Source organism: Heteronotia binoei, chromosome 2 (assembly GCF_032191835.1).
Source record: "Heteronotia binoei isolate CCM8104 ecotype False Entrance Well chromosome 2, APGP_CSIRO_Hbin_v1, whole genome shotgun sequence".
Classification (NCBI taxonomy): domain Eukaryota; kingdom Metazoa; phylum Chordata; class Lepidosauria; order Squamata; family Gekkonidae; genus Heteronotia; species Heteronotia binoei.
Genome location: NC_083224.1, coordinates 27,750,345 through 27,766,514, shown reverse-complemented (window position 1 = coordinate 27,766,514; position 16,170 = coordinate 27,750,345). Strand labels below are relative to the sequence as shown.

General features: G+C 47.2%; 1 protein-coding gene across 3 annotated transcripts in view; it reads left to right on the top strand.

The window, feature by feature from the left end:
• PHACTR3 (phosphatase and actin regulator 3) overlaps window positions 1-16,170 on the top strand; it is a 337,426-nt gene that overhangs the window by 200,863 nt on the left and 120,393 nt on the right. For all 3 annotated transcript variants that reach the window (XM_060230708.1, XM_060230710.1, XM_060230709.1), the window contains one exon: window positions 11,582-11,735. In XM_060230708.1, the coding sequence (XP_060086691.1) occupies window positions 11,582-11,735 (154 nt within the window). The remainder of the gene's footprint in view (window positions 1-11,581; window positions 11,736-16,170) is intronic.

The window sequence follows — 16,170 nt, the reverse complement described above, 5'->3', positions numbered from 1 at the left end:
TAAAGTACACTAGCCTACTCTGGCTTTCCCCCGCCCAGTCAGCTCACAGCTTTTCAGCTCCGTGTGAATGCCACAGCCAGGAGTTCGGGGGGTGGCGCATGGGCAGGATCTCAACCCCCCCCCCCTGCAGTGCTACAAGATTTCTAAAAAAACCCCTTCCCCTTCCTGATTCCTCCTCCCCTGCCCTTCCTCCCCACTCTCCTTTCTCACCTGCTCACAGCCAAAAGGCACCTTTTCCCAAACCAACTGGGCAGGCAAGAGTTAAGATCATTGCATGGGGGGCAGGGGTGGGCAGCAGCCCCTGGATTTGGAGGGGAGGGGCAGGAGAAGGACACCAGCACAGTCCTTCTCCCTTTCCTTCCAAGCTGGCAACTTGCTGGGGGCGGGGAAGGACCCAGACAGCACATTCACCCCGCTCTGGTCAGTGCCGCTCAGTCCCCATCCGTGCCTTGTCCCCTTTTAGAAGTAGAAGATGATGATATTGGATTTATATCCTGCCCTATAATCTGAATCTCAGAGCGGTCATAAGAACATAAGAGAAGCCACGTTGGATCAGGCCAACGGCCCATCCAGTCCAACACTCTGTGTCACACAGTGGCAAAAAATTTTATATACACACACACACTGTGGCTAATAGCCACTGATGGACCTGTGCTCCATATTTTTATCTAACCCCTTCTTGAAGGTGGCTATGCTTGTGGCCGCCACCACCTCCTGTGGCAGTGAATTCCACATGTTAATCACCCTTTGGGTGAAGAAGTACACAATCTCCTTTACCTTCCCCTCCCCCAACAGACACCCTGTGAGGTGGGTGGGGCTGAGAGAGCTCTTACAGCATCTGCCCTTTCAAGGACAACTCCTACGATAGCTATGGCTGACCCAAGGCCATTCCAGCAGGTGTAAGTGGAGGAGTGGGGAATCAAACCCAGTTCTCCCAGATAAGAGTTTGCACATTCATTCATTCATTCATTCATTCATTCATTCATTTATTAATTATTACATTAAATTTCTATCCTGCCCTCTCCACAATCGGACTCAGGGCAGCTCAAAACATTCATTTTCACAAGTTAAAAACCAATAAAACCAATAAAACATAATTACAATTTTAAATTTTTAAAAAACCATTTCATGGTGCTGTATCGCTAAGATGTACAATATAGGTGGGTTCTTCTTTTCAGACGGTGATCACCAAGTACTCTATATGGTGTCAGGTGGCAGCTCTCTCTCGGTTAAATATTGAAGGCCTGTTGAAACAATTCGGTCTTACAGGTCCTGTGAAAAGTAGAAAGATCCCGCAGGGCCCTTACGGCCTCCGGGAGAGCATTCCACAATTCTGGTGCTGCCGTCGAGAAGGCCCTAGCTCGCATCAAACGCAACCTGGCCTCCTTTGGTCCAGGGATGGACAATAGATTTTTTGTCCCTGAACGCAGTGCTCTCTGGGGAATATGTGGAGAAAGGCGGTCCCGCAGATAAGTCCCTGACCCAAAGGGCTTTAAAGGTCAATACCAACACCTTGAAACAGACTCGGAACACAACAGGCAGCCAGTGCAGCTCTTTCAGCACTGGCCGAATGTGCTCCCATCGAGGGAGCCTCATTAACAGCCGTGCCGCAGCGTTCTGCACTAGCTGTAGTTTCCGAGTCAGCGTCAAGGGTAGCCGCATGTAGAGAGCATTACAGTGATCTATTCTTGAGGTGACCGTAGCATGGATCACCATTGCTAAGTCATTGTGCTCCAGAAAAGGAGCCAACTGCCGCACCCGCCGAAGATGAAAAAAGGCGGATCTAATAGTGGCTGCTACTTGGGCCTCCATTGGAAGAGAGGACTCAAGGAGCACGCCCAAGCTCTTGACCTTAGGGGCCGGTATTAGTGACACCCCGTCAAGAGCCGGCAGAAGGATCTCTCCCCCTGGACCACCCCGGCTCAGGTAGAGAACCTCCGTCTTCGTTGGATTCAGCTTCAGCTGACTCAGCCTGAGCCAAGATGCTACGGCTTGAAGAGCCAAGTCTAGATTTCCGGGGTACAGTCGGATTGGCCGCCCATCAATAGATAGAGCTACTACACCAAACTGGCTCTTCAACAGATAGAGCTACTACACCAAACTGGCTCCCTTTGCCAGCAGCATACAGACAGCCCCACACAGCCAGCAGCTGGGGAGGGAGAAGTGGTCAGATGTAATATCTCAAGACAAGGGAGCTGGAATGAACCCAGGATTTTAGAGTGCCCAGTCCTATTTCTGTGTAAAGGGCTGCCAACCGGCAGCTGGTTTATGGCAACCCTTCCTGGGGTTTCCAAGACAAGAGGCGCACCAAGATGGTTCCTTGCCATTGCCTGGTTCTGCAGCTCTCTGGACTTGGTTTGTGGTGGTCTGGTCTCCCATCCAAATGCTAAGGAGGGCTGACCTGCTCAGCCCCTCAGATCTGGCAAGATCAGGGCAGCCTGGGCCATCCAGGTCATACTGACAACTCAAAATTCAATGCCACCGAATTCAGTGAGGCTGCTTCCCACATAAATGTGCCTAGGATTGTTACCATCAAATTCCTCAAGATTGACGGATTTTCAAGCATTCATGGACTTGCTGGCTTCTTAATCACCAGGTGGGGAGGTGTTCCACAGGTGATTTTTTTTTAAAAGAGGGGGGTTGTTGGAGAAATTAATTGACTAAGAGGATAGTATCTCAGGCATGCTGGTGAAATTTCAGTCTGGAGACGAGGACATTGCGGGGGGACATGATTGTTCTCTCGAAGTATTTGAAGGGCTGTCACTTAGAGGAGGACAGAGAGCTGTTCCTGCTGGTGGCAGAGGATAGGATGTGCAATAACGGGTTTAAATTAAGAGAGGGCGGATAGCTGTAATTTTTTAACAGTAAGAATAATTCAGCGGTGAAATTGGCTGGATGAACACTTGTCAGGGATGCTGTAGGCTGATCCTGTTGAGCAGGGGGTGGGACTAAATGGCCTGCATGGCCCCTTCCACTCTATGATTCTGTGCTACAGGAAAAGAGCAGTTTGCTGTTGATAGACTTGTCCTCCATGAATCCAACCTCCTTTTAAAGCTGTTTGTTCCTGTGGCCATCACTACCTCCTCTGGCAGTGAATAACACATTTGAATCACTCTCTATGGAAAATAGTATTTCCTGCCCTGAATCTATTGCCCAACAGCTTCATTGGATGACCATGAATTCTAGTATTTTGGGAGGGAGAGAGCCTGGGAAGGGCATGGTTTAGGGAGGGGAGGGACCTTGGCAGGGTATAATGCTGAAGAGACCACTCTCGAAAGCCGGGATTTTCTCTCTTTTGGAGAGTATATAGTGGACTCTAGAGTCTAGGGGAACTGATCTCTGGAGTCTGGAGAATAGTTGTAGTCCCAGAACTCCAGGCCCACCTGAGAGTTGACAACTCCATAAAATGCATCATCAAAGATAGCTGTTAATAGAAATATTACTTGAAGTAGAGTAACAGTACCATCAGGGCCGGCTCCTCCACTAGGAAAACTAGGCAGTTGCCTAGGGTGCTGGCGGGGTGGGGTGGCAAATTTGGCCTTCCCCCCTCAGCAAACATCTAGTTTGCCCTCCCCCATGCTTCCTCCTCCCTCACCCCATGTCGATTTCAAAGCCGGAATTGGCTCTAGTGTCATGTTCCAGCTATCGAAAGCCCCCCTCCCCGGATCGCTCGAACGGCAGGTAAAACCACGCCGCGGGGCCATGCTCACAGTCTGTCAGGACCGGCATCCTGAAAGGGCAGTCCTGCTGCCGCTGACTCCTCTCCCATCCAGGAAATGGGGAGGGGAGGAGTCAGCGACAGAGAGGCTGCCCTTTCAGGATGCCGGTCCTGACAGACTGTGAGTGCGGCCCAGCCCTGTGGCATGGTTTTACCCGCCATTTGAGTGATTCACGGGGGGGGGGGGGCGGGGTGTGCAGTCCCTTAGATTGCTGGAACGCAACACTAGAGCCGGTTCCGGCTTTGAAATTGAAACAGGGTGGAGAAGGGAGGGAGGAGGAGGAAGTGAGGAGGGGAGGAGGCATGGGGACGTGAGGGAAAGGCATGGGGGGAGCATGGAGCTGCGGGGGAAGGTGCGGGGGGTGCTGTGGGGAGGCACAAGGTAGGAAGTCTGCCTAGAGTGCCATGGGGCATTGGGCCGCCCCTGAGTACCATCCTAAGCAGAGTTTCCCTTTCTATGCCCGTTAAAATCAATTATCTCTGGAAGGTATATAAGTCTGATTCGGAGGGCCCTATAATGTATCATTACTCTGAAAGGAAAAAAAATTAAATGATGCTTTGATTTTCCCAAATCTTTAGGCCTCAAAGACAGGTGCTAATGAAGAAGAAGAAGAAAACTGCAGATTTATACCTCGCCCTTCTCTCTGAATCAGAGACTCAGAGTGGCTTACAATCTCCTATATCTTCTCCCCAAACAACAGACACCCTGTGAGGTGGGTGGGACTGAGAGAGCTCTTGCAGCAGCTGCCCTTTCAAGGACAACTCCTACGAGAGCCATGTCTGACCCAAGGCCATTCCAGCAGGTGCAAGTGGAAGAGTGGGGAATCAAACATTGTTCTTTCAGATAAGAGTCTCACACTTAACCACTACACCAAACTGGCTCTCTTAATGGCTTAAAGCTGTGACAGATGAGTTTCTCTGTGCTTAGAAGTTCTCCAAAGATTGTGGTGTGTGACACTGGCAGTGTGAAACCTCTAAACTGGCTAGGCCTAACCTTTCCTGGTTATCTCCCCTCCACTAGCTACAGCTCTCTAGTTCAAGTCAACAATGATACAAACAAAGGATGCCAACCTCCTGGTGGGTGCAACACTATTAAGAACGCAACTCCATATAATGAATTAAACTATACCAATATCAAGAACAAATCATAATCAATTTCATTAAGTATATTAATTAGATATAGGGTTGCCAATCCCCAGGTGGGGGCAAGGGATTCCCTGGTATGGAGACCCTCCCCCCCGCTTCAGGGTCGACAGACAGCGGGGGGGAGGGGAGGGAAATGTCTGCTGGGAACTCTATTATTCCCTATGGAGATTTATTCCCATAGAAAATCATGGAGAATTGATCCACGGATATCTGGGGCTCTGGGGGGACTGTTTTTTGGGGTAGAGGCACCAAATTTTTAGTATAGCATCTAGTGACTCTCCCCTAAATACCCCCCAAGTTTCAAAAAGAGTGGACCAGGGGGTCCAATTCTATGAGCCCCAAAAGAAGGTGCCCCTATCCTTCATTGTTTCCTATGGAAGGAAGGCATTGAAAAGGTGTGCCGTCCCTTTAAATGTGATGGCCAGTACTCCCTTTGGAGTTCAATTATGCTTGTCACAGCCTTGATCTTGGCTCCACCCCTAATGTGTCCTGGCTCCACCCCTAATGTGTCCTGGCTCCACCCCCAAAGTCCTCAGATATTTCTTGAATTGGACTTGGCAACCCTAATTCGATATATAGCAGAAAAGTCTCATACAAGAAGTCTCATAGAAATACAATTGCAAAAAAGTCCATTTTCTTCAAGTCAGAGTGCCAAAAGGTGAAGAAAAGACCTCTTCTGATGCCAAGAGTATAGATGACAAAGTCTTTCAATGTGGCTGTTTCTTTCCAGAGTAGTCCTAAAGTCAAGCACTCATACAGACAATTTTAGTGTCCCATCCAGGAAAGTCCTAGGAGGAAAAGACCACAATGAATAAATGCTAACTGTCCTGAATGAATTGTTGAGAAGTATTGTTGTATGAATGGACTTTTCTTTGTTAGGTCCCAACTTTGATAAAGTTCCAAGTAAAACAAGCAAGGAGTCAACAGCAGCTTGTTAGATGGGGCTTTCAGTTTCCCAAGCCTTCTCTGGACGGGACACTAAAATTGCATGAGTGCTTGACTTTAGGACGACTCTGCAAAGAAATGGCCACATTGAGACTGGGTTCAGATGGGAGGTTTAAGGCACCCCAGGAACAGCAGGTGAGCACCCAGAAAAGCGAGTCCAAATGCTCACATCTGCCTGCCACCCCGCTCCTGACCTTGACTTGTCCCCAGCTTACCTGGAGCTGGGTCTAAAAGGTACCACTTGTGAAGTGCTACCTAACTGCTAGGGTGCCTCCAAGGCACCTCCCTGGCCATCTGGACAGCTGGGAAGCACCCAGAAAGTTCCCGGGGAGCCACGGATGGTGTGCATGAGTGCTCTGGATGCTCCCCCGGAATGCCCATGGCCTGTCCCCATTCCACAGATTGTCTAGATGCTCTGAGGCACTCCAGTTTGCACCAACTAATCCCGTGGTGGCATGCTGCCACCCTGAGCCAGCAGTCTAAATTCAGCATGAGAGACTTTGTCATCTAAACAGTTGTCATCAGAAGAGGGTTCCCCCCCCCCCTCACCTTTTAGCATTCTGGCTTGAAGAGAATGGACTTTTTTGTAATTGCATTTCTATGAGACTCTCTGTATGAGACTTTTCTGATATATATTGAATTGATATCCTTAATGAAATTACTTATGATTTGCTACTGATGTTGGAATAGTTTCATTCATTATAGGGAGTTGCATTCTTGATAGTGTTGCATTCTCCTGCACAGCTCTCTCCTAGTTTTTGTATTTAAACCTCCAGAGGGGGACTAGAGATCTCCCGGAATTACAATTCATCTCTAGACTACAGAGATCAGTTCTCCTTTAGAAAATGGCTGTTTTGAAGAGTGGGCCGTATAGTGTTACACCCTGATGAGGTCTCTCTCCTCCCCAAATTCTGCCCTTTGCAGGTTCCCCTCACCCAGAATTTTCAGGAATTTTCCATCCTGGGGTTGACAACTCTAGGGACATGCTTTTTGTATCTGGAGTTGGATACCCTCACCTGGATTGCCCTGCTTAAGTAAGTGTGTATCTCAGCAAACAAGTTTGAATTGGAGTATTAGTAAACTGCTATTCCGTGAGTCTCTGCCCAACCGGAGTGTGTGTGTTTGTGGGAAGGCAGGCAGAATTCTAATTAAATGTGAAAAATCTCCTATACTCGACGTGCATTCAGGAACTGGCAGATCTCACGATGCTTATTACAACTGTGAGGCCCAGGGATCCACTAATTAAACTGCAGGGGAGAAGATTAAGATATCTCCACAGAGCCCTAGATGGAGCAGGGCAGTCACGACTTTCCCCAGCCTTGTTTTTTTCTACACAAGCTGCATATTTCATTGTGGACACTGGGGGGCATTGTGTTCACTGCCTGAGAAGACTCTGGTCTTTCCAGGGAATCATTGCAAAGATACAGGAGTTTTGTAAAGTCTACTTTCAGTGCTTTCTTTCTTTCTTTCGTTCTTCCTTCCTTCCTTTTTCGTTTGAACGAAGAATGGCTGCCCTTTGGATATATGGAGATGGAGTTGTGTTTGGCAGGAATTCTTAAGAGACTAAAAAGGGAGATGCCTGCATTTCCAATATTAAAAACAGATACAGGTGAATGTTGCAGCTGGCAGGTACTGAGCCTGCACTGGGGACTCATCCTTCCCTCCAGATGCCATCCAAAAAGATGTGGCATTGAGACTTAAAATTATAGGCTGCTAACAGACCGGCACTTTGGGCCGACTCAGAGATGGCTCTGAAACTGACTGGAAGAATCCCTCCACACGCAAACATCTGCCACCCGTTCCCATCATGTACTCACCCCGTCCTCCACAGTGTGGCTCAAAAAGCTACCACTTCCAAAGTGGTAGCAAATTTCTGAACTGCACACCAGTCACCTCCTTGGTGTCCGGAAACAGAAGGCACAAGTGTCTGGAAACAGAAGGCACACTTTGGCAGTGTGAAACCACCAAGCTGCCCCAAGTCACATCTGGCATGCACATCACTACTGAAAATGTATGGGGGAAAAACCAAGCTGAATGACAGGAATGGCATGTAGCAGCTGTCTGATCACGCCCATGTCGCCCCATGGACGGGATGGGGATGGCTTGTGGTACCTAATTGTGGGGGAGCATGTGGAGGCTCTCAGCCGACTCTTTTTTAGTTGGCCCAATAACAGTTAAACTAGGACACCTCCCAACCACTCCAAACTGCCCATCTGTTATGACCCATAGAGTTGGAATGGACCTCCAGGGTCATCTAGTCCAATCCCCTGCACAATGTAGGAAATTCACAAATATCCCCCCCCCCCACTTAATTCACAGAATCAGCCTTGCTGTCAGATTTGTATCTAGCCTCTGTTTGAAAACCTCCAAGGAAGGAGAGCCCACAACCTTCTGAAAGAGCCCGTTCCACTGAGAAACCACTCTGCCAGGAAGTTCTTCCTAATGTTTAGCCAAAAATTCTTTTGATTCAATTTCAACCCATTGGTTCTGGTCTGACCTTCTGGGGCAACAGAAAACAACTCTGCACCACTTTCTATATGACAGCCTTTCAAGTAGTTGAAGATGGAGATCATACCACATCTCAGTCATCTCGTCTCCAGGCTAAGCATACCCAGCTCCTTCAACCTTTCCTCACAGGACTTGGTCTCCAGACTCCAGACTTGCTAGCTGGTCACTTAGGAGGGTGGAAGTATTATGGTTATTTCATTGGATTTATAAGCCGGCTGTCTCCCATGGACTGTCTCAGAGCGGGTAACATCATGATAAAATACAATATAGGATCAGAAACATTTACAATTCGAATGCAATAAACACAGTATATGATAAAATATAATCAACAACTCTACTAATAGATGGTATAAAATCTCAGGGGGAGTAAGTATCTAAAAAATGACTGGATGAAGGAAAAAGGGGCGAGATGAAAGGTGGGGGAGGCCAATCCAGATAGAAAATCATTGCTGCCATCAGTGTTATGTCTGGCAGGACAACTGTGTCTTACAGGCTCTGATTAACTGCTTTAGATCCTGCAGGGCTATCTCACCTGGAAGAGTGTTCCACCAGGCCAGAGCCAGGGCTGAAAAGGTTGCCAGCCTCCAGGTGAAGATAGCAAAGAAACACTGTGTAAACAATTAAAGTAACACACTCACATATAGCCAGGGGTCATTTGTAGACATCAAAGATAGCTGTTAATAGAGCTATTACTTGAAGTAGAGTAACAGTACCATCAGGGCCGGCTCCTCCACTAGGCAAACTAGGCAGTTGCCTAGGGTGCCGGCAGGGCGGGCAAATTCGGCCTTCCCCCCTCCCCCCTAAGCAAACATCTAGTTTGCCCCCCCGTGCCTCCTCCTCCCTCCCTCACCCTGTGTTGATTTCAAAGCCAGAATTGGCTCTAACGTCATGTTCCAGCTATCTAAAGCCCCCCTCCCCGAATTGCTCGAACGGCAGGTAAAACCACGCTGCGGGGCCATGCTCACAGTCTGTCAGGACCGGCATCCTGAAAGGGCAGTCCTGCTGCCGCTGACTCCTCTCCCATCCAGGAAGTGGGGAGGGGAGGAGTCAGCAACAGCGAGGTTACCCTTTCAGGATGCCGGTCCTGACAGACTGTGAGTGTGGCCCGGCCCTGCAGCATGGTTTTTCCCAAGCAATGACTTGGGAAAGTCAAAGCATCATTTAACAGGTGGTGGAACTCATTAGCATAACTCATTAGCATATGCCACCGCTGCCCCTACCAGCCAAAACCTACCCCATGCAAGAAAGAAGAGCCCCAGGTGATGGAACCAGATTAACCACTATTCTTCACTACCACCAGTATGCAACTTCAATGGCAGGAATCTGTGGCAACATGCACCCTAGGTTTTAATGCATGTTTCCATTATGAAATCTTCTTCTGGCCTCAACTTAAATAGAACCCATGCTGTAGGCTTCAGCTCACAAAAATTCTATACTTTACACTGCCACGTTCAGTTCAGTTGTGAGTCCTTTCCTCTGCTCCCAAGAACAGCTTTCTGCCCTTCCAGCCCTTCAAATACTTCAAGAGAGCAATCATGTCCCTCCTCAACCTCCTCTTCTCTAGACTGAACATTCCCAAGTCCCTCAGCCAAGTCCTTCTATTGGATATCTCTATCAAACCATTCCATTCCTCTGGCAGCCCATGGGCCCACCTGTACAGTACCAACTTCATCTCTTTGGGACAATTCACCTGAAGAAGTGAAGCTGGCCTTTCTTTTGAAGAAGAAGAAGACTGCAGATTTATACCCCACCCTTTTCTCTGATCAGAGGCTCAGAGCAGCTTACAATCTCCTATATCTTCTCCCCCCACAACAGACACCCTGTGAGGTGGGTGGGGCTGAGAGTGCTCTCACAGCAGCTGCCCTTTCAAGGACAACTCCTGCAATAGCTATGGCGAACCCAAGGCCATTCCAGCAGGTGCAAGTGGAGGAATGGGGAATCAAACCTGGTTCTCCCAGATAAGAGTCCACGCACTTAACCACTACACCAAATTGGCTATCAGTTGGCTCAATTCCACATGTATTCTCAGCTCCCTCCCACAGTATGGACGATGACAATGATAATCTCTTACCTTACAAAGCTGCTGATAATATCTGTGAAGTACCTGAAACAGTGAAAGCACTATAATATTATGACTATTCTCAGGCTGAGTAACATTTGGAAGCTGTAGCCACAGGGTCTGGGGTAACCACATGTGGGTCCTTCATCCACCCAGTGTTCCAGTCTTTTAAACAAAAGGTCTCATGCAATGCTCCCTCTAAGCTGTGGAGTCTTGTGAGCAAAAATTTTACTTTGTGAACTACTGGTATTAAAGTTGTGAGTTACAGGCATTAAAGTTGTGGCTACTGCATAAATTAGGGCTGCCAAGCCCCCAGTCCGGGTGGGGGTTCCCCGACCTGGGGGGTTCCCCAACCTGCTAGCCCACATTGGGCCAGTGGGGAGAACGTCCCCCGACGTCGTTGACGTGATGACGTCACCCGGATGTCATCATGCTGGCGACATCGTGCAGTGGCTACTCTAGGCGTTTCCAGGGAAACTCCATGGTTTTCCTGATGCTCTAGCCATTTGGGAGGGAGGACTCAATGGTACAAAAGTCCCCCACTGGGCGAAAGTCTCCTGCTGGGCAACGCTGGGGACTTGGCAACCCTAGCATAAATTATTGTGCTCCTCGGCCATTTTTCCTGAGCTAAGAGAAAAAGGTGTGAGCTGGAGGCTAAAAATCTGTGAGTTAGCTCATACTAATTTAGCTTAGAGGGAACATTGAACATATGAAGCTGCCTTACACTGAATCAGACCCTTGGTCCATCAAAGTCAGTATTGTCTTCTCAGACTGGCAGCGGCTCTTCAGGGTCTCAAGCTGAGGTTTTTCACCTATTTGCCTGGACCCTTTTTCGGAGATGCCAGGGATTGAACCTGGGACCTTCTGCTTCCCAAGCAGATGCTCTACCACTGAGCCACCGTCCCTCCCCCAAACATTGGTTGTGAGTGAGCGATTTGGCTGCTGCATAAATTAGTTTGCTCTGGGGCCAGTCTTCCTGAGCTAAGACATAAATGTGTGAGCTGGAGTCTAAAATCTGTGAGCTAGCTCCCACTAAGTTTAGAGGCAACACTGGTCCCATGTTCTTTCTGAAGAGCATCCCTGTGGAATTCACGGTCTGCATTCCATTTCCCAAGAAAACCTGGCCCAATAAAACAGTATCCCTTGGCTTATTTTAGGAACAGCCTCTCTGACACGTTCATAATTTTCCAAATGTGTGCTTCCAGGTACTTTGCCAAGAAAATGCAAGAAAGAGTTGCTGGCAGTGAAATTGCGGAACAGGCCAAGCAAACAGGAGCTGGAAGATAGGAACATTTTCCCAAGGAGAACTGATGAAGAGAGACAGGAAATCCGCCAGCAAATTGAAATGAAACTCTCCAAGTAAGTACAGTTCAGAGTATACAACTTCTTGCTGCATACCTTGCATCTGCGTCTTACTCAAGTTCCTCTTGTACATCACAGAATCTTAGCAATGGCAAATCAGGTCTTGAAGCCATCGTTTCCCATGCAGTCAATTGTCCAGGTTGCAAGCAAACACCATTTTAAAATCCAGGGGTCTCTAAGTGATCACTGAAAAGGGAATCGAGTGCTTAAAAATGGTGTGGTGCCTGCAGCTGTGAGGCATGATCTGTGGTTTCTGAATGGTCGAGTTAAATCCAGTGTTACTATTTTTCTGTATCTGTTCAGGGATTTGAAAGACTAGAAAGGAATTTGGAAGACTAAACTAGCATATCAGTCACATGCAGGGCTTTTTTTTTGCAGCAGGAACTCCTTTGCATATTAGGCCACACACCCCTGATGTAGCCAGTCCTCGTGTAGTAGGCCCTGTACTAAGAGCCCTGTAAGCTCCTGGAGGATTGGCTACATCAGGAGTGTGTGGCCTAATATGCAAAGAAGTTCTTGCTACAAAAAAAGTCCTGGTCACATGAGCTGGAGTTGTGGCTTACACAAGGTTCATAGAAGTGACAGTGTTGGCTCACTTGGAGCAGAAAGATTCCTTGAGCGTGATTTAGCCAGCTCAGGGATTGCACAGCTTCTTTCATTCACAGGGCATGCGAATTTCCATGACTTTGTCTTTGTAGGTTAGTTCAAGGGCTGCACAGCTCCTTGAAGCTTTCCATTTGCACAGCTTTTTGTAAGCAGGACCTTATACCCCAAATAAAAAATAGCAGAACGTACTTGATTTTGGATACCTGTTTTATGGGGAAGGGGGAAATCCTCCCATGCTTTAGCATGGAGATTGAAAATCCTGCAAATGTGACTCAAGCCAATGTGAAACTGCACTTTAGCTGTCTGATTAGAGGTTATGAGCAACTACCCTCCTGGGTATTTGCAGGTCTTGTCTGATAAGTTTTGTATGATGGTTCATGTACCTCTCCTATGAGAAAGAAAAGGAGACCAATACCATACCAAAGCGAAATCTTTTAAAATGACTGTAACTGGTCCATGTTGATAATACCTTGTATTGATATGTGCATGAATGTGTGTGTGTGTGTGTGTGTGCGTGTGCACCTGGAAGTCATGGCAACTTCTGATGAATGACCCCTATTGGGGGCCTGGATGATATTCAGGGAGGTGGTTGAATAAAGCCTGCCCCTGCCTCCCGCTTCTGGTATTTCAAGGAAGTCTCCCAAGTACTTGCCAGAGTCGACCCTGCTTAGCTACCAAGGCTTGTCTGGGCTCTCCAGGTCAGGGCAATGTTGAGACTATCAGACAGTTTTAATTTTCTTCTTATTCTGCTAAAACCTATCTACTTTTATTCTAAAACTACTTGAATGCATATATAATAGTTCAAGTATCTACAGTCCATCTTCTGCTCCTCTGAATCTACTTTGAGGAAAATCCCACCCCCTCTAAAAAAGAAATGATAAAAGAGGAAAGGGAGACTGCGTCCTGCAAAATTATCCTACAATGCCAAGAAAGTAGAGATCTCCTAACTTTCCTGTATAGGCTTGCCAGATCTGTGTTGGAAAATACTTCGAGATTTTGGAGGTGGATCCAGGAAAGGGTGGGGTTTGGGGAGGGGAGGGGCCTCAGCAGGGTACGATGCCATAGAGTCCACCCTCCAGAGCAGCCATTTTCTCCAGGGGAGCTGATCTCTGCCAGCTGGAGGTCAGTTGTAAAAGCGGGAGATCTCCTGGCCCTACTTGGAGGCTGGCAACCCTATATCCTGTCTTCACCTTTACCTTTTTTTCTCGATTTCAAGCAGATTTTTTAAAAAAATGTTTTTAAGTGTACCGCAGGTTTCAAATCTCAAACCCTTCCAAAGTTAAGAGTATGGATTCAAAATTCCAAAGTAGTCCAAGTGCTTTAGTACTGTGGGCAGTTTCTTAGTGGTTGTCCTGTTGTGGGCTCATGAATGAGTTTCTGAGAAGAGCTCAAGACAGCTGCAGATCAGTGATGACCGGTCTTTGATGTAAGTCAGCATGTAACAAGAAATTCCCTCCCACTAGAGGACCTGAATAACTCTTTTAAAGGCTTTGCCTCTGCAAAAATGTTTAGCACCAAAGTTTTCCTAGATGTTCAAGGAAGGTTGCTGTTGTTCAATCGCATAGTCAAGTCCAACTCTTTGCAACCCCATGGACCAAGTCATGCCAGGCCATCCTGTCTTCCACCATCCTCCGAAGTCAGCTCAAATTCATGTTAGTTATATCAGTAACGCTGTCCAGCTATCTCCTTCTTCTTTTGCCTTCTGTCTTTCCCAGCATCAGGGTCTTCTCCAGTGAGTGCTCCCTTCTCATTTGGTGGCTAAAGTATTTGAGCTTCAGCTTCAGCATCAGACCTTCCAGGGAACAGTCAGGGTTGAGTTCCCTTAGGACTGACTGATTTAATCTTCTTGCAGTCCAAAGGACTCTCAAGAGTCTTCTCCAGCACCACATTTTGAAAGCATCTATTCTTCTGCGCTCAGCCTTCCTTATGGTCCAGCTGTCACAGCCATACATTACTACTGGGAATACCATTGCTTTGACTATACGGACTTTTGTTGGCAGGGTGATGTCTCTGCTTTTTATTATACTGCCTAGGTTTGCCATAGCTGTCCTCCCAAGGAGCAAATTTCAAGGGAGATTAACACCTTTTAATTCTGATAATACAAAGAGCAAGGGAGTGAATTCAATTCTTTGAAATGTAACCAGCAAATCAGACAGTGCAGCTGAAGAAACTTTGATTGATATAAAACATTTCTTTTTAATTGAGCAAGATAGAAGACAGTACAAACATGAAAAAGTGAACCTTACAATTACTGAGAAGGTAAATGCTTAAATCATCAAAGCGACTAGTATCGCTTAATCATTGTACAGCAAGTGATAGTTTTAAAGGCAAATCAGTTCAGCTTTTTTCTCACTGCTTTTAGAGATTATCAAAAACCACAAATTACCCATCAAGTAATCTGACCTATTCTTCTTCTGATACTTTCATCCAGAGAAATCTGATTTGCTTGCCAAAGGAGTACATATTCACAAAAAAGCATTAGTCTTATCTAGAGTTGCTGGCCCCCCCGTTGGGAAATACCTGGAGATTTCGGTGGTGGAGTCTGAAGACAGCAGGGTTCAGAGAGGGGTTGGACTTCAGTGGGATAGTCCAAAGTGGCAATTTTCACCAGGTGAACTGACCTCTGTCACCTGGAGATCAGTTTCAATCCCAGGCGATCTCCAGCAACCACCTGGAGGCTGGCTACGCTATCTTTCTCTAAATCCATTCTGTCATGATCATGTGACTGTTCTCTAGATAACTGATTGGTTCATGATTAAATATGAGATATCAACAGAAGTGCAAATAAGATAATTAGAAGGACCTTAGAGAGCCAGTTTGGTGTAGTGGTAAAGTGTGTGGACTCTTATCTGGGAGAACCGGGTTTGATTCCCCACTCCTCCACTTGCAGCTGCTGGAATGGCCTTGGGTTAGTCATAGCTATCACAGAGGTTGTCCTTGAAAGGGCAGCTGCTGGGAGAGGCCTCTCAGCCCCACCCACCTCACAGGGTGTCTGTTGTGGCGGGGGGAGAAGATATAGGAGTCTCTGATTCAGAGAGAAGGGTGGGGTATAAACCTGCAGTCTTCTTCTTCTTATGAGATAAAAAGGTCAACCTCTACTCTCAACCTCTGTTAAAAAGCAATTAATCTAACTTTTCTGTAAGTGTTCCAACTAACCAGACTATCTGGCACCCTAGTCAAGGCTAAAGTCTGGCGCCCTCCCTCCTCCACACTGATAAGCAATTTTCAAAAACAGATGAATTGTATGGGCCCAATTCATCACCCCCAGAAGGCTGGCCCCATAGGCAATTGCCTAATTTGCCAGTGGCAGGGCCAGCCCTGCAACAAGGATCCACGTTGAAAGTAATTTGAAGCAAACAGAGTTCACCGACAGTTGAAAAGTGCTTGAACTGTCGGATAGCTTGCAGACTGGTCTGGAAATGCTTAATGATGTCTGAGCTACTGCTCTAAGCAGATCTCAGATTTTTTTAAAAAGAAGAATACGCTTCTAAACTAATGTCGTTTCCCAAGACCTTGTCAAAAGGTCAATGTCAAGATCTCCTTCCGCTATTGCAGCCTGACTCACTCTAGCCAGTAAAACAGTTCAGTGCACTAGCACAGTCGAAAACAGAAATTTGATTTCAGAGTTCCAAGATATCCCAAGCACTGCTCACCCTGTCAAAAGGTCACCTTGCCCAGCCTGGGCTCAATGCCTGTTGGTACAGAGCTGCAGACACAACATTGCAAAACTCTGGTGTATGACTGTTCACACATTAGCTTAATAGATGGCCACCAGCTCCTTATTACTAACCCTTCTGGGTCTAAACCATAAAGCCCACCCTGTGAG